Here is a 21,648-nt window from a genome sequence, read left to right as displayed (position 1 = left end):
GACCATAAGTCCATTTAAGTTATTTAAGTGTCCTTTTAAGGAAAAGTGGGGTTTTCCTGATGTAATGGGCTCCTGGGAAACATCACACCATGCATTGCATCACAAAACATGCCTGACCTGAAGGTGGAACAGTGACCTAGAGCTAACAGACAATCAGAACTTGGTTTAAGTAAATGGAATGATTCACAGCATACATTGTGCGCACTTTTCTTGGAAAATTACATAACAGGCAATGAACATAAGATGGTTGCCTCACAGAAAGGCAGCTCTCTAAGATGGTTTCGCAAAGAGCATGCCAATGTAAGAGGCAGTAGGCAATGAGTAACAACAATGCTATTATGACAGGTAGACCACAATGTGAGAAAATAAACACTACCCGGCTCCGAACTAGACCCCTACCACCGTAAGCTCCGTCTTACTCAGATGCCCAATAGTCTCATCAGAGAGCTGCAGATGAGCCTTGACAAGCGCGGGAGGGGTGAGCGCAAGCCACTTCATGACCATCCAACAACTCGGTCATTCAAGAACGAGCATCAAGAAGAGAGTGCGCGCACCTGGTTCAAGCTAATATCTTGGAACCGGTCTGGATACTCTCGAGCGTCAGTGGGGGACGAGGGGAAACGTAGCGATAGAGCACTCCCACCCACCTGTCTTCAGTATCTCCAGGAGGCGCAACGTGGTATTACCGGTATTCTCAATGTAGTGACCTGTCCGCTATCAGTGAGACCACAAACCACACGAGAAACGGGCGCTAGATTTCACCGTATGGCGCCGGAACGTATGCAATATCGCCGCCCTGCAGATGGAGATAAATACGACGCTGGGATCACCTGTCAGCGAACCACGACGCACTTGATAATCAAACGTCCTCGCGTCGCTGGTGGCAGCAAATAGGGTCATACGACCGGTTCCCTCGCTATGTCAGTATCACCATCAGTGTTAGGGAAAGCATAGATGGATAGATGACGTGCATGAAGAAGGTCCATTCGTCTTGGGTTGGATGCCACTGGAGACATTTATCAAGAGCGCTTGAACATCCATGGGGTCCCAAACACGCACGTGCAGTTCCCTCAATGCGCCAGGCTCCAGAACGACTTCAGCAACTGCGATGGTTTTCGACACGTTGAAGGTCGTAGAGTCTGCGATCTTGACTGAACCTCCAGGGAATTGCTTAGAGGGGATCTGGGAGAAAGGGAACGTATACGGTTCTTGCGTCATGCCTTGAGGGCTCACGGGTGGTTGAGCGTCATCGGAAGGAGGATCTGGCGGCGCATCAATAAGCTCATCGCATCGTAGGAAAATGTAGAGGTGAATTCGAACCACTCGGGAATATGTAGAGTTCCTGGCCGGGTATGTGGTCAAACGCGGATTCTGTTGTCTGGAAGTTCTTCGCCAAGACTTCTTTCGGAACGTGGGCGAGCCAGTCTGTCAGCTGCATAGACAGTTGAAGTCTGAACGGACAGACACATGATATCATATTGCTACGGGAGGATACATACCAGAAAGGTTCCACCCTCGTCGAAAGTACCGTTATCGAACACCTGTACAAGATGAACGCATGACCTTTACAGACGGGAGAAGAGCACGTACGAGAAGAAACTCCGTGCCATTGGGGCAGTCGGCGGTGGCTTGCAAGGAATGCGGTTGCCCAGCAGGGAAGTACCATAGATCACCTTCGTTCTTCAGATAGCGAGCTCATTAACGGAGTTCCGAGGTTTAGATTGCCACAACGCACCGCCGTTGCGACGTAGTTCTGGCCGTCAGCCGTAATTGTCGAAATTTGCGTGGAGCCCTGGATCTCGATAATGAGCAACTGGTGATCTATGATGTAGCTTACGCGAACCTTCAGCACATACGCCCACTATGTGTCGCCAATGTCAGCAGAGACGTTGAAGGAGGGCGCTGAACCTCACCTCGGCGGTCTTGTGCCAGTGCAACTCGCTGAAACCAGGACGACGCTGAGTTCGAAGGGGGCAGGATCATATTCTAATCACCGACCGAATAGCACCCACTTCCAGGCGCATATTTACTCCAGCCATTTCTATTGTGGCTAATGAGCACTTCGCATCCATATCGCAGATATTTCGTGTTACACACCTTTAGCGATGGGCATATCGTCGACTGGATAGATATTCAGCGGCAGAAAATACAGTCATGTCCGACCAGCTCACTGTTCTGCTGACGCGCCCAACCACCAGTTTGCAAGCGGTTATGGCTCAAGCTAAACGGCCACTTCGCATTTTCGCTGCACACAGTCCTTTGTATCAGCCAGCATGTATTCCTGGCGTAGCAAGACATACACAGATCCCTGATCGGTGGTCGGCGGTGCCAGGAGTGCAGAATTCTGTAACTCCAGTGGTATGTTCTGCGGCCCGAGGACACTGGCGCCGAGCGTACTGCGGATAGCCTGTGGAACGATGTCCGAGTCGAGTCCCCACAGCGGCGTGTTGGGGTCGTCGCTCGCGTAAGGTACAGTTGGACTGGGGAGCGGGGCCGATGTCGATGTAGATCCAAGCGGAGCAGACACTGCGGTCAATGTTAAGAGGATTGAACATAGTACAAACGCACGGAGTCTTGCGGGGAGAACCAGCGACATCTTGGAGAACGAGAACTTGCGATGAGCGACAAGGAATTGGTGGACTCGGAAGGAATTATCATCTTCCGCCTCGTCAGCCACCGTGAGTGCGACTGTCAGCATCACCAGATCGCGAAGGGATCCATAATGGTTAGCCGCAGATCAAGATACCGTGACATACTCTCGCAGTCCCTATCGCGTTCGGGATTTGCGCATAAGCATCGCACTACAGATCTCCAAGATGAAGTCCGTACCCGAACCATTAGGAGAACACGCACTGACAGGGCAATCGCTCACACTTCAGTAGCAACGCTCACTGTGTATGACTGGCAGATGCTTTTACACGTTGATGATAGCTGCTGTGATGAAGATTTATTAACTGACTCGTCAAATTCGAACAGCGGCAATTACCAGCAGCATACTTGTACAAATGTATTTCACACGGTCCTTCATGCATTCATTAGCTCGGACAGGATTCACTCTGTGAGGTAGATGACATACTCACATCATCATCGAAATTCTACTTTCCCACAGTAGCAGAGACGTAGAAGCAAGTCCCAAACGTCTTGCCTTGTTCTTCAATCGTCTAACGATATGTCACTCCCCGTGCAGTGGGCGTGCACAGCTAGCCCGACAACAACAATGCCTGAACCATTTTCAAATAGATTGTCATTGATATTTCTCCAAACCGGAGAAGATAACCTCAAGAATTTAAATACCCAAGAGCCTTAAAATGTCTTCGAACAAGCAACATGACGGCGAGAAACCGGCACACCGCCAGCGGTGACAATGAGCGCAGCTAGAGCACGTGCCACGGTCACACCGCGTCCCCAACCGCACCATCGACGAAAACACGATGTGCATTCGGACATATACACACTAAACTTACATAGCACAGAGCATCACTAGACCGACAGATAACGTGCGGGTAGAAAACGGGGGAGGGGGTGGCAAAACATCGAGTAGGGGGGACGAGAGCACGAGCGCGGACTGAATACAAATACAGATGGACGGGCCCGGAAAGGGGGATGGGGCACGCCATCGAGAGCAAGTTAGCGACGGGAACGTAGAAGAACAGGGCGTTTTAGCAGGTAGGCAAGAAAGGGGCATATACGTAGCACGAAACACGACGGACAAAACACGGTAGACGACACTGAACTGGGTACTAGACGATGCGAGTCACGAAAACAAGACAGACGAGGAGTCGAGCGGGATGTACGTTAACGCGACAGATGCGAGCGAAATTCGAACATCGTAAGCAATGTCCGGAAACGGAACTATCTACAAAGAGCAACGACAAAGTAAGCAGGGGTCGCATAGATGAGATGGGAGAGCAGCGAGATTATAGACTGGATAGCGAGAGAACTCCGAAGCACTGAAAGCGCGATGTGGATTTTGGGGCTATATGGGTTTGTGGGACAAGACAAAATAGCGAGAGGCACTAAGAGCGCGATGTGGGATTTAGAGCTATAGAGATTCGAGAGCTAGATGAGAGGAGATGGGAGAGCGACGAGATTCGAAGTCCAGCACAGCGATCTGTAGAGTGAATCCATTATTGAGCGGTTTCGAACGTATATCTTGAGGGGTCTTGAGAGAGGAAACCAGCATGAGTCCGAGCCTATAAACCGCCCGCCGTCACTCAACACGTGTGGGGCACGCCGAGTAGCAGGGAAATCCAGAGATCCTTCGCGCTCACTCCATAGAAGAGCTGGAGCCAGAGGAACGACTCCCGCGCCTCCGGCCCTGGGGAGCGCCGCCGTGGGCAGGCATCTGCTGGGCATACTGCTCCAAGAGCCTGCCGGTGGACGTAGAGGCGGACGCGGACATGGACGCGCCGCCCTGGACCCTGCGCGAACTGATGTCGTTCACGTCACGCATGTGCTCAGTCCCAGTGCGGGGGACAGGCTGAACGATGGGGGCAGGCGTGGCAGCGTGGCGAGCCTCCGGGGCATTCCCAGGGCGGGCCGGCGTGATGCGCGGAGGTGGCGGGGCGCCCACCATGCGCGAGCGCGCAGCGCTGGACGCAGACGACATGTGGCCTTGCGCAGGCGTACCAGGGCCAGAGGACGGCGCAGACGAGCTAGCCGGCCACAGTGCGTTCGGCAACCGCAAAGCGGGGGCAGTAGGCGGCGGGAACGAGGGCTGGCCGAACGAGGGCTGTCCGAACGAGGGCTGGCCGAACGAGGGCTGGCCGAACGTGGGCTGTCCGAAGGAGGTTTGGCCGAAGGAGGCCATCGAGGGCTGAGTGACCGGGGGCTGGCTGAACGAGGCCTGGGTGTAGGGGGGTTGCACGAAGGTGACCTGGCCGAAGGGCCTGCCGCGCTGGGGCGTCGGCATCTGCGGTGCGCCCTGAGGTGATATCGAAGGCGTGCCAGTGCTAGGGAGAGTAGAACTTCGAGCATGGCCCTGAGACGAGGCAGCTGGGTACGGAGATTGGCCCCTCCTGGTGCTGGAGCGCACGGTACTGGTCGTCAAGCGCATGTGTGCTTGCCCGATGACATGGCCCTGGTTCCTGAGCACAGGATCTATGTTATGCTCCTCGACCTGGCTGGCGGAAGTGGACAATGTCTGGCTCTGGCTAGCACCAGAGCCGCCGAGGGTCGGGGACTCCGTACTGGCATCGTCTTCGTCGCTCGAGGTTTCCGCGTCCTGGCGAGAGGTAGATCCTCTTGCCGCACGTCTGGCAATGAGCTCAGCCTTCGTAGGCCTCTTATTGCGCTTGCGAGGCCGCTTGTTTCCCTCGCCGTGGGAGTAGTCTACCACCCAGTAGCTGCCCTTGCCCGGCTCGGTGATAGGCCTAGCAACACGGCGGAAGAGCTTATTGAGGGATAGCTGGTGGCGGATCGAGTTCTGCACGAGCAGGGAACGAGAAAAGGAAACAGAAGTAATTATAAGCAAACGAAAAGGCGCTTTAAGTCTGATAACATGTCTGCTCACCTTCCAGGCCGTTTCGCTCTGGTTGTCCTCGAACCACTTGAAGCGCTCCTGTAGCGCATCATAGATTTCCTGCAAAGTAAGACGCATCTTTGGACTTCCATGGATTGCCAATTTGATCAGAGTCGGATACGGGTAGCTCGGCTTCTCACCAGGGGGCGGGTCGGCCAGCGAGAACAAACTGACTTCCTCTTCAGGTCCAAGTCCGAGCAGCTGCCTCAGATTGGGCGCAGGGTCTGGGATGTCCGGCTGCAGCGCGCGAGCTCCGCGGGGCGTCTGAGCCGCGGGTGGCGGAGAGGCGCCCGTCTGCGACGGGGCGGGCGTCGGCGCAGCGCTGAACGCGCGCTCAGGCTCCACGATAGACATACGTTCCACATCCGGGGTAGCAGTCGGAGTATAAGGGACAGCAGCGGACGGGCTGTTAGCGGCGGCCGTGGTAGTCCCCGCCGCCTGTGGCGTGCTCGGCGCGTCCAAAGACAGCGAGATCACGCGCGGACCTGAGTCTCCGCGGGGGTACGCGTGCGTACGAGGCCGATAATGAGATTGCCCCGTGGTCTGTGACGGCAACGCGTCGTAGCGCAGATGCTCGAGCCCAATGCGGCGGGCGGAGGCGTCGTACGCAGGATAGTGCTCACGCCTGAACCCCAGCCCCGCCTCCTCCATGTTTGCACCCTCCATTTGCACATCCTGGTCCCCCTGCGCGGAATTGTGTACGCTCGCGCCGGTAGACGGGCTTCCGTGGCTTACGCCGCTATGGTCACTGCCATGGCTGTGAATTGAGCCACTCGGGCTGCTCTCACCACTGCTAGGGCCACGCGGGCTCTGGCAGCCAATCAGATTAAGCCATGTACGATCAGATAAGAAAAAAAGAGGACGCACAGGCTGGGGGGCAGGAGGAGCTATGGGAGCAGCCATCTGCGCATGGTGGTTGACGAAAGCGGCTTGGTAGGGAACATGAACGCCCGTGGACGCGATCTGAGAGCGCTGGGATGACCTAGGGGAGCCCTGAGGGATGTATGGAAAGTCGTCCACGTAAACTGTGGCGCTCGCATTATAGGGACGAGGAGGACCGCTAACGGGCGGAATTTCGCCTGAAAGTGGTCCAGGGTGAGTCCCGCAGGCCAAGTGAGAAGCCTGAGGGGGCTGAGGGCCGTGGATTACGCGCCCCTCACCCGAAGGTGGGGAATCCGAGCCAGAACTATCTCTGCGAGATTGAGGGGCAGGATGGTCTGGAGAGGACGAGGAATTGGTGTTAGAGGTAGAGGTGAACGCACGGAAGCGCCCCGCGGCAGGATGTCTGTCCATGTTTGGCAACGGACCCACAAGCGGAAATGATGAATTAGTCAGTTGTAAAGGGCGTGAGAGCCGCCAGCCGACCAGACACCTGGACGAGTTAGCCTGTTAAAACGAAGAAATCAGGGGACGTTTCCGTGGGTTTTGCTTAAGTTATCTGTATGCGCAAGTGGGTCCGCACCTCTAAACATGCCTCCAGCAGTGTTTGGCTCCTCCGTACAAGTACCGTCGCTCACGACGCGCAACGCGAGCCGCGCACCAAGCAGCGTTGGAGGAAGTCTGGCCAACGCTGTCTTCGGCGTGCTCCTTTGCGTCTCTGCTTTGTTTATTCGTGCCTAGCAAAGCGATACACGCGCCGAGAGACCTACGATGATGGTGAGCAAGAGCACGCCGCGAGCAGCTGAAGAACGATACCTTACGGTCGCGACATGGTGGAGGGAGCGAACACGGAGAGGCCGAGCTTTGTTCGTCGCGTCGTGCGCGGTGAACAATGTTTCTCAAAAAGGCAAGTACCGACCTCCACCGCCCTGGCGCATTGAATTCACGGAGCTTGAACGGAATGCCAAGCCGCGATCTTAAACTTGTAATTAATGCTGTAAAATTCACCAAGTTCACCAGAGGAGAACGAAAGTCATGTACTCGATCCTGAGCTCGGGTTTAACTATTAAATAGCATGCATACTCACGCACAGAATAAAATTTCGATGCGTCGGTAGCCCCAGGAACACCATCTTAAGGGACTCTAGAGTCCGAGTCCATTCTCACCAGGGAAATTGCGACAGCCAAGTATCAGCCGTGCACGAAACGAGGATATCCCAAACGAGTTTCTTGACCAGTCTTACTGCACAACGAGGATCCCATGCGCGATTTCTCTCGTCGAGAACTTCGAAAGGCGGGCTCGCAGTACACCAAGCAGGCTGATGCGCCGCTGCGACAGGTAGCAATTTAAGTTAAACGGGCCTTGGACTTTGTTGACTGACAAGCTCGATGAGGTACACATTTCTTCGCAACTCACTGTCTCAGATAATGTGAATATTTTGTACAACTTATAATTTCGTGCAGTTGTTCGCCAATTCCCGGGCCGGGCGCCCGGGATCATCAAATTCGCTACACTTGAATTCCATCCTCTTTACTTTATTCTTCGTCTCTGAGATTATCGCAGCGATGAATTATACTGGTTACCCTTCGGAGCGCTCGGCGCAGCTTGGCGAATTTGTCTGTTTTGGATTTATTGGAATACTTATCGCGCATCGTCTGCAGCGATATAGAGTTCAGTCACTCACAGAGATGATGGCGTCACGAGCTCACTGAGCGGCGTTGAGCGAGTTGCAACTTGTACCCCTTCCGTACAATCAAAGTCTCTCAGATTTATTTAAACAAATGTCCGACGGCTTCACCAAAGCGACATGGAAAATCCCCTCTGTGACGCCAGAGTGGAACCTCGACGCTTGGTGCTACCTCCCCGACCAGCATAGCAAGCCGTGCCCTGTGATAATCATGTAATTTTCAGATTCAACCGCCGTAGGGAGTGCGAGGTGTCGTTCGCTCATGTTTCTTGCAGGGCGCACGGTTTCTCCGCAAACAAGTTGATGAGTCTCGCTCCGTACGCGGAGGCATTCGCTAAGTTGGGATACGCGGCGGTGGTGTTTGACTATCGCCGCTGGGGGGCTTCGGGTGAGTTTATCCAACGGTTTATTATCCTAGAGTTGAGCTCACGTCAGGCTCTAGACGGCCAACCGCGCAACTGTCTCTACGTCTCCGAGCAGCTTGAAGATTACCGCACGGTGATCAAGTACTGCAGACAGCGGTCGGAATTCGACCCGCAGCGGGTCATCCTTTGGGGTACAAGTTTCGCAGGTCTGCGGCTCTGCTAGATTTTGCATATATTTGCTCAATGTGCTTTCAAAGGTGGCCATGCCGTGAAGCTGGCAAGCGAGGTACGTATATCCCGTCATCCTTAACTTCGAACGCGCTCAACGCTGACGACACCCCCGACGCAGGCCGATCTCAACATCCTCGCAGCGATCTCCCAATGCCCGTATCTTGGCGCAGGTCTCCCGCTCGCGCTGAACTATGGCTTTATCATGACGTCCGTGTATGCCATCCTCGATCATGTCAAGCAAATGGTAGGATTGGCCCCCATCTATATCCCGGGGTGTGCAAAGCCCGGCAAAATCGGTGGCTTGACCACCCCCGGGACGTATGAAGATATGCACAAGCTCGTGCGTGACCCGAGGTCAGTCTAACTCACTGTGAATGCGACCCTAAGTTGACTGAGCGCGTTACTGGTAGCGACTACCCGAACCAGGTAAGCGGTTCGTCCGCCATCCATGCTGAATGACGTTCAGGATTTTATGCTGCGAAGGTCTCCGCGTCGAGCATGCTGGAGTTTGCTTTCTATAAACCCATCGCCACCGTGGGCCGCATCGCGTGTCCCGTGCTCATCGTAGGGCTTGAGCATGACAACCTGTGCCTTATTAATGGTCCAGTAGACGCGGCGCGCGCATCGGACAAGGTGGAGCTTCTCCGACTCGATGGCGGTGAGTACCACTTCTCCTTCTGTCTATGGGAGTCGCAGACTCATGTGCGTGCATGGCCCAAAGCCCATTTCGACCCGTATCCGGGGATGCCGTTCCATGAAGAGTCACTGAGCGCGCAGTTGACCTTCTTGCAGAAGCACGTTCCTCCCTAGTCGTTCCGCTTGATACCAGCAGCTGCATCCACGTAGATGTGAACTTCGACTGACTACGTCCCGGCTTTCATTCGCCTTGCTACTTCCTGTACCCTAGTCCTCTTGGAATTCACAGAAGTTACTCGTGTATCCGTTCTTGATCTGTATTATGTACACCAACCTTACATCTGAAGTCTTCCGGTGTCCACCGCGATACCCACCGGGCTGCAACTAGTAACCTAGGCAGTGCTCACGTCCAGCCCATCGCCGTGTGTGAGTAAGGTTGTGGCTTTACTTGTCGTCAATGAGCTCTGCTTCTCCTCCGCTTCTTCTTCGCAGGCTTTCTCACCGGACGATCCGATCCCCCGTGCATCTTGCCGGTCTCTTCACGCCGTATGTACATCTTACGCATCCATTCACGGGATTGGCGGGTTGAGTACGTCTCCCGCGGCTTCCTGTGGGGCATCCTTCCGTACTCCTTGATCTCCTCAGGTGTATGTGGCTGGAAGCGCACGGGGTGCAGCGAGACCTGGCTCCAGCCCTTTGCTTCCCCGCGCTCGCGAAACTCTGCGAATAATTTTTCTATACCGATAGCAAGGTGCACGTCGCGGAGCGTGAGCCCAGGACATACGCGCTCCATGTCAGGCACAGCATCGTCCGCGGCGCGCGGCGGCGGCAGCGCAGTGTGAGTGTGCATCAGGACTTGGACGGTGTTGGAGGTGCGACAGACATCCGCATGGTGCTGCGGGGGCGGTGGGTAGGGAGCGAGGGACAAAAAGGGGGGGGGCACGCACTTTCTCGCGATTTTGCAGATCCTTAAGCGCCTTCGCAAAGGCGACGGCGCTGTCCTCTTTGACGAAGCCCTCGAACAGCTTCCCTAGCTGGGGCACGTACACGTTCGTCGAGTTTGTGATGTCAAAGCAGTCGTCGGCCAGGACTTCAGCGTTGCCGATGATCCACCCGTGGTGGTAAAGAGGTACAAGGTATGTTGTGATATCCTCCTGCGTGAGGAATGGGCACGGATATGGCGGCCGAGGTGGCAAAGGAGGAACATCCGGAACCTGTGACCAACGGGCGGTGGGGTGTTCTTGATCCAGTTGTTAACGGCCATTCTCCGGACTCCCGTGGTCTGTACGTACCATAGACCGGTTCGTAAACAAAATTGCGTTGTGCGTCGTCAGGAAGCATCTTGAGAAAAGACTCGCCCTCCTTGTGATCGTTTGCGGACGCATCAGCGGGTTTCGATGGATGACCTACTGCACCACTGGGGCGAATTCGAATGTGCCGTAGAATGGACGTCTTCAACCTCGGGGTAGCAGAAGCGCCGAACCATCGCACCGAGCGAGCGAACATGGATTACTGAGAATGCTGGTTAAACTGTTAGCCTCTTCGAATCTCCGACTTATAAACGACATAAAACAAGGGACTCGTTATTGGAGTGACGCATACCTAATCAACTGAGTGGACAGCGTGGAAGAGGGGCCCCACCACCGTATGCACACTGTCAGGAGATAGCAAGTACAGTTACGAGAGTGCAATTATTTGAGACAGAAGACAGACAGACAGACAGACAAATAAAATTATGAGCGACACTTGTTGTATGGTGCCGTAATCGCGAGTCCAACTGTTAGAGCCTGACAGTCGACTGACAGAGTTCGGAGACAGGATGCATATGCATGAATCGCTAAGCGATTATCGCTTTTCAAGTTCATACGGTGACTCTCAGAAAACATATGGCACGTGATGTGTACTCGAGATCCAGATCGAACGCTGACGCTGATGTTGCTGAGGGCCCGTGCTCCCTTCTGTAATTAATTCAGCTTGACGTGCTCCCGACCCTGCATTGCTGCTAATCTATTGACAGTTGCTTGTTGCAGCTGCGCGATGGCGGGCTCCAGATTCGAATACGTAAAGAAATTCGAACTACCCGACCCGCTCTTACCCGGTACATTCTTGGTCTTGCGCATTGACGGCCACGCATTCCATCGGTGAGCATATGCAGGTCATATATATCAATGTCTTCATTTTATTCACCGTCTGTATGTCCAGACTGTCTGAGGAGCATAACTTCACGAAACCCAACGACGAGCGTGCACTTCAGTTGATGGATCGCGCGGCACGAGATGTCATGGACGAATTCAAGGACATAGTTCTCGCATTCGGAGAATCGGATGAGTTCAGGTTATCCTCCTCTTGATCATCTGCCGTGTTGTTACTGATCCATGCCAAGTGAAGCTTTCTCTTTCGCAGATCTACCACGCTCTACAACCGTCGTCACTCCAAGATCTTGACAAACGTGACTTCTCTTTTCACATCCTCATACGTCTACAACTGGTCCAGCTATCTCCCGGATACGCCATTGAAATATGCTCCTTGTTTTGATGGCCGAATAGTTCTGTACCCCTCCTCGAAAGAGGTCAGAGACTATTTCTCCTGGAGACAGGCAGACAGTAAGCCTTATTCGTCCCGCTTCACGTACCTGCGGCTGAATCGAGCTGATCACCAGCCTGAAGCTCATATCAATAACCTATATAATACTATATTTTGGGCACTCGTGCTTAAAGGTGGCTGCACTACAACACAAGCTCACGCGAGACTTCGGGTGCGTGTTCTTCTACGGAGTTGCGAAGTCCAGCAGCCTCACCTTCCGCGTAGGGCACAGTCTCCAGCACAAAGCACGAGATGCTCTTCTCGCAATTCGGAATCAACTATAATGAATTACCAGCGAGATTTAGGAAAGGTAGCATCCTCGTTAGACAAGAGGTACGTGGTTTCCTCGTCACCGTTGCGTCACCATAGCGTACCGTTGACTCCCGATGGAGGTTCATGCAGAAGTGGAAGTGGCCCCTAAGGCTACAGATAATGCAGAAGGTCCCGCCGCTGGTCAGTCAGCGAAAACCGCATCCGGTAAGGGCGCAGGGAAGCCGAAAGTCGAGACGACCGTGGAACTCCTCCACTGCGACATCATAGGGGACGAGTTTTGGAATGAGCGGCCATATCTTCTCGCCGAAAAATGACATTCAGAAAGTGTGTAGCATAGATAGTACTAATGAAACCCATATCAGAAGCTTCGAAGGATTTTGGAGAAATGTTCGCAACACATCTACTGACCACTGACCGGTGTGTACATGTGGCGGTGCTACGACTGAGTTCGTGAAGTTGCCAAAAGCGGGATGGGGTGACTCGACGCCTCGCCTCGACCAGCCCTAAGCTTTCCTGCTTCACACATCGCGCCCTCATCTCACAACGCCTCTTCTCTCACTCTAACGCTCACCACCGCCAGCAAACACTGACGTTCAGCGTCCACATCTACCACGACGATGAGCACTACGGCATACTCCGACTTCTTCAGGCGAAGGACTCTCGGGCGAGCGTCGTCGCCCCCGACGTGGGCGTGCTACGAGCAGATCCCATACGATGATGACTATAGCGATAGTGGGTCAGAGGATAACTCCTGTTCAGAGGACGAAGAGGACTACAGCCAACCCGTGCATGGCGGTGACAGCGATCGCGAACCGCCCGCCGTGCACGAGAGCGAGAAGCACGCTCAGCATGGTGACGGCGACATGGAGATTGATGTGGATGATGAGGCCGTCTCCGCACAGAAGATTGCGGACTTCAAGAAGGACGTGAAGGGCAAGCAGCGCGCCATTGAACCTGAGCATGAGAGCCCCAAGAAGCAGCACCGCAAGAAACATCGGCAGCAGGTATTCACTCTTCGTCCGATCCTGACCATACAGAGGAGCCAAGGGTTTGTGTGGAATCAGGTGGGTCTTAATGCCACCGCTGTTACATGTGCCTCCCATGCTGAGATATCGTTGTATTCAGGATTTGTTTGTCCCACCATACATCAAGGACCGATGTTCGTTTCTTGCCTTCTTTTCTCATTGCCCTTGCTCACTAATGCTGTCTGCTCCCTTCTCGCGATGCGTCATACGCTATGCCCTCGTTGTCTCCTGATGTGTAGACGTCGCTTCGACCTCCCCACCGAATGCGTCAGGATTCGTGTCCTCGTCCGTGTCGTCCACGAACTCCTCCATGATGGACTACGAGGTGGAGGTGGTAGAGATCCGAGTGAGGGAAGGAGAGCTGAAGGATATCATTCCTTGACTAGCATGCATTTGGCAGACGGATTATATGCCGGTTTGGCTCCGTCTTGCCTTGCTGCTAGATGTCTTCTCATTCCCCAAGTTTTCCATTTGACCTAATACCTCCTGTATCGACACTTCTCCCAACTGACTAGCCTCTGAACTTACGACGCATTCTTACTTTTACATACATGTTGTGTATACGAAACTCGATAGTCAATGCCTACTTGTGCTCGCGAAGCCTTAGACTGTCGCAAGTAAAGCGTCCTCAAATTCCTTTACGCGAGCAGCTTCTTTTGCCAGCTCTCGTTCCTTCTCCTTGATGGCTTCAGCCTCCCTCGTGATCTTGTACGAGGGCGTTGTGTAGGGCTTATAGTCCAAGTGCCGCTTGACGTAGAAACACATATACGCCTGCGAGTTGAGGCATGCCCCAAGACTCGAATGCGTGACTCTGAGATGGATGAGGAGATCCGTCAGCACGCAGATCCGGCGGCCCCTTGACGAAGATACTTACTTATCATCGTCGAACCGGTACCACTATCCGGAAGGTGAGAGACATGCACAATTGCCACCATTCGTGAGAGAAGGGTGTACGTACCTCGTCCTGGGAACGCGCGTAACACGTGTAGTGCCCGTTGTCTATTTGACCTTCGTGGCACACCACGGAAAACAGCTCGTACTCGTACAACGCCTCGGGCCCAATATGTCTGGTGGCCGGCAGCCACGGCAGTGCATGGTGCACCGCACATCCTGATCAGCGATAGAGTAAACGAGAAGTGAAGAAGGCACTCACGGAAAAGAAGTGGAGTGGCCCATTCCGCTTCCCTTCCCTTCTTCACTTTTTGTGTCCATGACGAGGCTGGTATATGGCGCCATGTTCAAGCTCGCTGGGATACGCACAGGAGCCTCGATCTTGTGAGCGGTGGTCTTATCTCCGGACTTGTGCTCAAAGCGCTGAGAGACGTATACGCGTAAGCAGGGATTGAGACAGGCTCTTGTACCGACCTTGAACTGAAAGCTGAGCACCGGCGGTAGTTTCCGGATGCTCAATCGTTTACTGCATTCCTGGATAAACAATTATCTCCAGCAAGTCGACGAGGCGCGCACAAAAGAACGCACATGAGAAGCTTTCTCACACTTCGCACAACTGTACTCGTTGGGCCCTAGCCTTTCCGGTTGGGTGAACCTGCATTAACGTTATGAGCGGCAGCATGGACGTCGTGGTGAGATACCGTACTTCTTGAGACACGAGGCAAGAGTCACTTGTTGTCCGACAGCCGTGCTACCCTTGTCCTTATCCTTGAGATCGAGACTGATGTCAAGCATCGGATCGGTCGTCGTCGTGACATTCCCGCATCGTTCACATTTGACGTCGCTTTGGAGAAGGCCAGCGAACGTCGAATGTATGATGCAAATGCATTGGAATATCGTTGAACCCCGGGAAGTCGCGTGGATTTGATTAAGTGCAGCTATGAAGAATTCATGCGCGTCTTGCTGTGCATATCCTGATAACTCCGATGAAGCGCGCCATGTCGTGGCGAGGAAGCTAGTTGGGCCATATGGTGTCGTGTTCTCCGAAAATATCTAGTGGGTCTTACTGTAGCTGGCAATCATACGGCGGATAAGGTATCTGTAACCCACCTCCGTAAACAGCTTATCCATCTCACAGCAAGTGCAATCCTTCGTCTTACACAGTTTTTGGTTGTGTTTGTCGCTCAAGAAGTAGTTCCGGAGTAGCGGGTTGGCCACAAAGGATTGGAGGATCACGTTTAGGAAGCACGTCTGACCAAGATTCAGGAGACCTCGTCGACCTTCGGACACCCATCATATGCCTGATGTGTTGAACTCATCCCCAGTAAGAGTAATAATGCGCGCACCTTGACATGAAAGATTGTCGGTCTGTCTAAGCATCGCCGTTTCTTGTTCATTGGGCATCCAGGCTTGAAATGGTTCGCGGGATTTTTTGTCGACTGCGAGATGTGAAAATCACTGAAAGGGGAGTTCGCTGCCAGTGCCTCAAAATGCTGGTACCTTGAAAGGAAGTATTCCTCTCTTCCGCCGCTATAGCTGCGGAGAAATACGCATGACTGATGCGGCTATCGTACACAAAATCATTGCATTCCGAACAATAGACGGATCCAGTCTTAGCGTCGACACCTGCAGAGCAATAGTCAGTCATCTCTCAGGGAAGTAGTTGCGGAAAGACATCGGTATGCCACCAGTACACCGAGCTGACAAAGTGCCCTCACTCTCAAGGAAATATACGAACAGAATTTGTGGTTAGTCTCCTGGAGATGCCGCTTGGCATGTGCTTTCGGCCAGCATCCGGAATATGAGCAATTTAAGCACACTACTGGACGTGAGAGTGCAGCTTCGCAAGTGCCACAGGCAGGCACTGCTGTCTGTGTGTAACACAAACGATCATCTATTCCGCCTGGAACCACAGTAACGTCAATACCCACCTTTCGCCGCTTTGCAGGGCGTATCGCATCATGTCTGCGCTGTGAATCCCATGAGATAATCCTTTTGTATTTTCGGAATATTGCTGTTTCTTCTGCCGTATTCGCTAAGGTGAAGGAAATATGAGGACATCCACTTCCCTCCATGGTCCTTGGAGTGTAGCCGACGATGAATATATGCAAGAAGTAATTCAATAAGATCGAATTCCACAGCGACCTTCTATGTGATGAGAGACATAGGGTATGTCGGCCGGGGGTGGGCGCGGAGGCGAATGCGAGAGACGAGCGTCTATGGTAACTGCTGGCCACGTGGTAACTATTGGTTCCCAAAACGGAAAACACGTTGCGGCTTGAGCTCAACCATACGAAAGTGAATCAAACTCGTTGATCCTTCACATTCATCCTACCCTGGTTTTCTATGCTGAACTACGATCTTACACGTGGAAAGAAGATCAGTTGCGCTTGGGAATCTCATTGTCTAACGAATGTCTCTGAAACCCACTCCTGGCAATACTAGGAAGAATCGATGACACTGCTTTCAAACTAGACAACCTCAGCAGCCGTTGTATGTTCTGCCATGCCACGCCGGATAATGGATTTGACGTTGTGTGGGAGGTAAAACACGCTTCGTGCTTTCTTTTAGTGTTCCTTTCGAGCCAGTCACACAGAATGATACGTATACCGTTTTCAAAGATAACAGACCTGCGACCGTCCAACATTTCCAGGTTATTCCTAAACGACACATTGGTCAGTGTTCACATCTGCCAGATACCTAACGTTTTACTTATGCACGCCATTTTGTAGAAAGTGTCAAGTGCTTAACGAAAGCCGACGCCGACATGGGTCCGTGATCGTGTATTGCCGACCGACGAATGACTACTCAACTACGTTCTGTAGTCAGAGAGATGGAATGGATAGGTCATCGTGTTTTGGAAGATTTGGATGTACCTGCCTCGGATCGTCGGTGAGTTTCTACCCGTCTTCTTGTGTTCTTCACTGGCTGAACTGCAAGGCAGACTCGGCTTTCATGTTCCTCCATTTAATTCTGTCAGCCACTTGCATCTTCACGTCCAAGCTCTTCCATACAAGTCTTCCCTCATGAAGTTGGAGTTCCTTCTTACTCCTGGACGGAATGGTTCAGACAAGGGTATCAGTTGGTTTGCTGACGTCGGCCAGACGGTGCGAATACTGGAGAAAGGTGGTCGTGTTAAGGTTTTGTCGTGTTGAATAAGCCCCAGCCTCCTACTTACTCTCTCAAGACCCCTGCAAGTACAGGCAGGCCCCTGTGCCTGTACTGAGGTGCGTATCCACGATACGCAGCGTCCATGCAGATTGGTCTTGAGGATCTCGTTGCGAACATTCGTAGTTGTTCTTTCTGATGGGTCGTTCGCGACGTCATTCCGTATACGTCCGAATACATCTGTGTTCTGATCTTCAAGACTCTGGACTCCAGTGGTCAGATCTGCGTACGCGGAAGTTCTTCTTGGTGTCATCTGAGCCTTAGAGTGTGCGTCTTCTATGCCTGTTCCATGCTATGATGCGGGAGTCCTCAAAATAGACCAGGCATCCGGTGAGAGCTCTCTTCTCGGTCAGCGCGATGCTGAAGGCGAACTATGTGCAGGCTGTCCACGTCGGTCAATTTCCGCCTTGGCCCATCTCAGGAAGTTGTTTACTGGTATCAAGGGACTTCTCCGTGATCAAGAACGGAATCATAGTCTATATCGACTGTCCAGGCAAATGTAATCCTTCTTTGGGCAGACTTTAACTATATGTGCTACCTTCTTAGTCTATTCATCCGTAGGCATGAGTATTCTAACGAATGACGGCACCGATCGGCAACTTTGTAGGTTCTAATGTTGGCGCGAGCGCTTTACTCACTTCCGTCATGCACTACTACGCCTCTCCAAAATTACGCAACATCTAGCGGAGCACCACTTTCTTCGTGTCAGACCGGAATAGTGCGCTTGAGCGGAAGCGCAACTCCGTTTCAAGAGGTTGACTCCACTTGGTTGAGTCCGTCCGTGGTCCAACATTAGCCTGATGAGCGGTATGACTCTGGCGGACACTGTCATCTCCGCATGGGTGCATGGGTTTCCGTTCATCTCCACAAGCAGGGCCCAAATTACATCTCTGCATGCGATCCACCCCTCGTCTTCACACGTGCAGTGCACGTCCTGCGAAATCGTTGCTACAAGAGGTTGGTATGGATGGGTGCGCAGATGACTCATAACACACAACATTAATGCACCTATCATAGGCCGGACATTACCAGCTTTACATCTACTGGGTCTATGAGCTAAATCTGTCAGGCAGGCAGGGCGTTTGCGTTGCACCAAATGACTTTGGGTATGGTGTCCTCCAGACTGGACATGGCGCACAAATCAGGCGAGTGCATCTTATGACTTGATGGTTCGGATTGACATGTGTTGGGCTGAAAATAAGCTGCCTCCAAACGCGGCCAGGATAAGCCGTCCGTCCTCTTCCGAGCTGTGCGCAATGGCACGCGCCGTTTCTAAATCCCTGTGCGATGACAGCATCATCACTGGTTCAGCGCCAGTCTTTCGCGAGCTCGGGCATATTCGAGGACTAAGCGGTTTTGAGTCGCACCTGACCTTCGCGCACATGCACTTGTCTTGAACTAGTATCTACGGGTACGGAATTTCCAGCCTCTCTATATCCAAGGTACGACTGATGCTATTAAACGTTGTCTGAACGTGAAGGTCTACACAGTCAAAGATTACTGTGGACGCTTCGCGAGCGCTTAGTCAGAGCTATTGTTGCCACAGAAGCTCATACGCCAAAAATAACCAGTGAGCTCTCAACACGATGCGCAGTCGGGGTAAGTATCCTCAGTGTCTATTCCGTTCCTCGCCGATGTAGATGTGACAATTTCTTCGGGCAAAGGTCGGGCTCGCAAATAATCACTCGCTGAACCGCCGAACCTTACCAGTTTGGTAGGTACCTCGTGAATGATTACAGTGCTCCGAGTCCATCGCACACTGTACGACGTCCTGAGAACAACTCCGGGATATCGGCATGCCAAATCTTCTTCGAGGTCTAGATCCAGGAATGTAGGCGGATCAGGGAAGACTCAAATGTCCGCGGAGGACAAGGTACTGAAGAAAGTATGCACCCGGTGCAAGAATAGCTACAACGCGAATGAAATATTGGGTAAGCCAGCATGGTTCTACACGTTCCGAAGATTCCCTCGCCTCATTAGTCGGCACGAACGCAGTCCCCGAGAACTCCTTCAAGAAAGTTTATGTTCCAGTACTCGCTGCCGATTTTTTGGATATGTGGCCAGGCAGAAGTATAAATGCTCTATCCCCTTGAACAGCTGAGTGACTGTCGGGTTAAAATGAGTCGTCTGTTCGTCTCCGTCTTTTGCGCTATCGTTCTATCCTCTCTTGCTGTCGCCGCTCCAGCCAACAGCATTGCAGCGTCGGGGACAGCAGTCTCATCTGCAGCTGAACCTAGCGAAACTGTTCCTCTGGCGATCGACGATCCCAACTATGTCGAATGGGTACCCGACACTGATGCAAATCCCGAGCCTATTCGTGGCACTCTTGGTGCCACCATCATCGCTCAGACCAACATCCCGCTTGAAGATCAAAACCCGGATCTTTTGGCGCCTCCTACCACCGATTCTGGCTTAATGTAGGTGTTTGAAAACGTCTTGATAGTCGTCTGACACATCTCCGAGGACAGTCCAAATGTCAAGTGGCCATTCAGCTTGAGCAAAAACCGCATGCAGACTGGTGGATGGGCTCGACAACAGAACAGTGAGTGTTAAATTGTAAATATTTGATATTGTTAGGATTAACCCAGCGTAGTTCAGGTCATGCCGATCGCTACTTGTAATTATCTCTACATTAGTCGAGTAGCTTGAAGCATACAGTTAACATGTTTTCAGCTATGGCCGGCGTCGATATGCGTCTGGAAGCAGGTGCAATCCGGTATGTTGTACAGCCCTTTATAGGATGGCCTTCATGACAGTTCGCGTTCAGTGAATTGCATTGGCACACGACAGCGGAAGTGAGTCAGTTTCACATCTCCCAATTCAATTCTGATATTGATCGTGGTCCAGTGGGCCTACGTTCTGAGTGTAAGCAGTCAAGTGTCGTGCTGGCCAAGTACCCTCGAAACGATCACTTCCTCCTTAGGGTGCCGTTCAAGTCACATCTGTGGATACCAACGGTCAGAATTATCTCGGGACGGCGGTACGCGGTGTCGTACAACTCGAATTTGTTCAATATGACCGAGACTTGGTACAGAACACCGGTGATCTCTGGTATTTCCCGCCCGGGATTCCGCACAGTCTTCAAGCCACGAACGAGACCGCCGCAGGCGCCGAATTTCTCCTTGTACGTTAGGCACTACCGTTCTTGAGATATTGCTTTGAGATATTGCTATGACAGGTGTTCGATAACGGAGATTTCAGCGAGGATTCCACATTCCAGGCGAGTTTGAACGGAACAGGTTAATCCGGTGTCTATTGACCGCGAAGTAGGTGACCGACTGGATGGCCCACGTGCCGAAAGAAGTCATAGCCAAAAACTTCGGTATTAGTATGGCTGCTTTCGATCATATACCTGCCGAGCAGCTCTACATTTTCCCTGGCCGTAGGTTCACATCCTATCCTTTCCCACTGTAAACGTAACGATCTCTGCAGCTGATCCCGCTCCTGATGCCGAGAATCTTGTTGAGGATCCACAGGGACAAGTTCCGAGCCCATTCACCTTTGCGCTCTCGCAGATGGCACCAACTCAGTTGCAGGGGGGTACTGTTAAGATTGCCGACTCTACCATATTCCAGGTGGCAACTTCTATTGCCGTTGCTGAAGTGACCGTCGAACCTGGAGGCATGAGGTCCGTCAGCTGTTCGCATCGATTAAGTCGCTTCCTGACTTAATTTCATACAGGGAGATGCACGTAGGTCTTCTGTGATTCTTGGTCGACACAGATCTGATAGTCACGTCAGTGGCATCCTACTCAAGACGAATGGGCTTACTTTCTGTATGTGTCGGAAACTTTTCCCTAATTTCATACACCTTACACTCTACATAGTTCCGGTAATGCGCGAGTTACGCTCTTCGCATCCAGCGCAACCGCCAACACATACAACTTTCAGGTAGATTTTGAATAACTTAGCGTATTCCGTATCATTTCGGCTCACGTGTCTCTGATCAGGCTGGAGATATCGGCTTCGTCCCCGCTTCGTATGGTGAGCATTTGTAATCCGGTAATATTCGTCGACGCGGCGTGATGACGCCTTTCCTAGGTCATTACGTCGAGAACATCGGGAATGACACGCTGCATTACCTTGAGATCTTTAACACGGGTAAGTGCTGTGGGAGCATCAGCGTGCACCTTGACTAATTGTTTTGCTCTAGACCGCTACCAAGATATCAGCTTGAACCAGGTGCGTGAGTTGGTATTCGACTCCACTTCATCTTCTGATTTCGTCATTCAGTGGTTGGCATTGACACCGCCGGAGTTGGTCAAAGCTCACTTGCAGCTTTCCGATGAAACAATCAGCATGCTCAGCAAGACTAAGCTCACTGTCGTTGGGCCTCCCAAGAACTCGACGGCGTAGTCAGTCAATGATTTGCTGATGTTGGGCGCGGTAG

General features: G+C 52.6%; 11 protein-coding genes across 11 annotated transcripts; 7 read left to right on the top strand and 4 right to left on the bottom strand.

Moving 5' to 3' along the window:
* Positions 1-387: 387 nt before the first annotated feature.
* On the bottom strand, positions 388-2,698 carry SCP_1801720 (Probable oxalate; the record flags this gene model as incomplete). Its single annotated transcript, XM_027765260.1, has 17 exons — positions 388-492; positions 555-583; positions 648-707; positions 763-796; positions 853-916; positions 972-1,006; positions 1,060-1,262; positions 1,321-1,432; positions 1,500-1,541; positions 1,591-1,680; positions 1,736-1,792; positions 1,844-1,861; positions 1,914-1,941; positions 1,999-2,041; positions 2,098-2,121; positions 2,172-2,245; positions 2,301-2,698. 17 exons carry the CDS (start codon positions 2,696-2,698, stop codon positions 388-390), a joined length of 1,416 nt encoding a protein of 471 aa, XP_027621061.1.
* A 1,569-nt stretch (positions 2,699-4,267) lies between these two features.
* Positions 4,268-6,814, bottom strand: SCP_1801710 (predicted protein; the record flags this gene model as incomplete). Its single annotated transcript, XM_027765259.1, has 3 exons — positions 4,268-5,425; positions 5,513-6,331; positions 6,389-6,814. 3 exons carry the CDS (start codon positions 6,812-6,814, stop codon positions 4,268-4,270), a joined length of 2,403 nt encoding a protein of 800 aa, XP_027621060.1.
* A 177-nt stretch (positions 6,815-6,991) lies between these two features.
* Positions 6,992-7,141, top strand: SCP_1801700 (hypothetical protein; the record flags this gene model as incomplete). The annotated part of the gene is made up of 1 exon (XM_027765258.1): positions 6,992-7,141. The coding sequence occupies one exon, from the start codon at positions 6,992-6,994 to the stop codon at positions 7,139-7,141; it is 150 nt and encodes a 49-aa protein (XP_027621059.1).
* Positions 7,142-8,181: 1,040 nt separating this feature from the next.
* On the top strand, positions 8,182-9,493 carry SCP_1801690 (alpha/beta-hydrolase; the record flags this gene model as incomplete). The annotated part of the gene is made up of 8 exons (XM_027765257.1): positions 8,182-8,300; positions 8,363-8,475; positions 8,530-8,658; positions 8,710-8,738; positions 8,802-9,037; positions 9,094-9,109; positions 9,167-9,341; positions 9,405-9,493. 8 exons carry the CDS (start codon positions 8,182-8,184, stop codon positions 9,491-9,493), a joined length of 906 nt encoding a protein of 301 aa, XP_027621058.1.
* A 280-nt stretch (positions 9,494-9,773) lies between these two features.
* SCP_1801680 (hypothetical protein) lies at positions 9,774-10,825 on the bottom strand (the record flags this gene model as incomplete). Its single annotated transcript, XM_027765256.1, has 3 exons — positions 9,774-10,214; positions 10,267-10,559; positions 10,612-10,825. 3 exons carry the CDS (start codon positions 10,823-10,825, stop codon positions 9,774-9,776), a joined length of 948 nt encoding a protein of 315 aa, XP_027621057.1.
* Positions 10,826-11,356: 531 nt separating this feature from the next.
* SCP_1801670 (tRNA(His) guanylyltransferase) lies at positions 11,357-12,489 on the top strand (the record flags this gene model as incomplete). The annotated part of the gene is made up of 7 exons (XM_027765255.1): positions 11,357-11,460; positions 11,522-11,653; positions 11,708-11,768; positions 11,866-11,922; positions 11,979-12,074; positions 12,128-12,235; positions 12,295-12,489. 7 exons carry the CDS (start codon positions 11,357-11,359, stop codon positions 12,487-12,489), a joined length of 753 nt encoding a protein of 250 aa, XP_027621056.1.
* A 303-nt stretch (positions 12,490-12,792) lies between these two features.
* Positions 12,793-13,582, top strand: SCP_1801660 (hypothetical protein; the record flags this gene model as incomplete). Its single annotated transcript, XM_027765254.1, has 3 exons — positions 12,793-13,239; positions 13,301-13,334; positions 13,440-13,582. The coding sequence occupies 3 exons, from the start codon at positions 12,793-12,795 to the stop codon at positions 13,580-13,582; spliced, it is 624 nt and encodes a 207-aa protein (XP_027621055.1).
* A 221-nt stretch (positions 13,583-13,803) lies between these two features.
* On the bottom strand, positions 13,804-16,166 carry SCP_1801650 (Probable ubiquitin carboxyl-terminal hydrolase; the record flags this gene model as incomplete). The annotated part of the gene is made up of 12 exons (XM_027765253.1): positions 13,804-14,011; positions 14,075-14,097; positions 14,159-14,267; positions 14,354-14,514; positions 14,566-14,625; positions 14,680-14,746; positions 14,798-15,144; positions 15,202-15,371; positions 15,438-15,530; positions 15,592-15,717; positions 15,830-15,962; positions 16,023-16,166. 12 exons carry the CDS (start codon positions 16,164-16,166, stop codon positions 13,804-13,806), a joined length of 1,641 nt encoding a protein of 546 aa, XP_027621054.1.
* Positions 16,167-16,437: 271 nt separating this feature from the next.
* On the top strand, positions 16,438-17,246 carry SCP_1801640 (hypothetical protein; the record flags this gene model as incomplete). Its single annotated transcript, XM_027765252.1, has 6 exons — positions 16,438-16,474; positions 16,537-16,634; positions 16,688-16,766; positions 16,824-16,862; positions 16,917-16,983; positions 17,036-17,246. The coding sequence occupies 6 exons, from the start codon at positions 16,438-16,440 to the stop codon at positions 17,244-17,246; spliced, it is 531 nt and encodes a 176-aa protein (XP_027621053.1).
* A 907-nt stretch (positions 17,247-18,153) lies between these two features.
* On the top strand, positions 18,154-18,977 carry SCP_1801630 (hypothetical protein; the record flags this gene model as incomplete). Its single annotated transcript, XM_027765251.1, has 6 exons — positions 18,154-18,216; positions 18,277-18,404; positions 18,554-18,612; positions 18,662-18,670; positions 18,740-18,858; positions 18,924-18,977. 6 exons carry the CDS (start codon positions 18,154-18,156, stop codon positions 18,975-18,977), a joined length of 432 nt encoding a protein of 143 aa, XP_027621052.1.
* Positions 18,978-19,377: 400 nt separating this feature from the next.
* On the top strand, positions 19,378-21,614 carry SCP_1801620 (Probable oxalate; the record flags this gene model as incomplete). The annotated part of the gene is made up of 18 exons (XM_027765250.1): positions 19,378-19,676; positions 19,728-19,801; positions 19,853-19,876; positions 19,933-19,975; positions 20,027-20,054; positions 20,107-20,124; positions 20,183-20,239; positions 20,294-20,383; positions 20,438-20,479; positions 20,530-20,641; positions 20,692-20,887; positions 20,941-20,950; positions 21,000-21,034; positions 21,086-21,149; positions 21,209-21,242; positions 21,300-21,359; positions 21,412-21,440; positions 21,492-21,614. The coding sequence occupies 18 exons, from the start codon at positions 19,378-19,380 to the stop codon at positions 21,612-21,614; spliced, it is 1,338 nt and encodes a 445-aa protein (XP_027621051.1).
* Between the last annotated feature and the right edge of the window lie 34 nt (positions 21,615-21,648).

Source organism: Sparassis crispa (assembly GCF_003851025.1).
Source record: "Sparassis crispa DNA, contig_000017F, whole genome shotgun sequence".
NCBI lineage: Eukaryota > Fungi > Basidiomycota > Agaricomycetes > Polyporales > Sparassidaceae > Sparassis > Sparassis crispa.
This window is presented reverse-complemented; position numbering and strand designations above follow the sequence as displayed.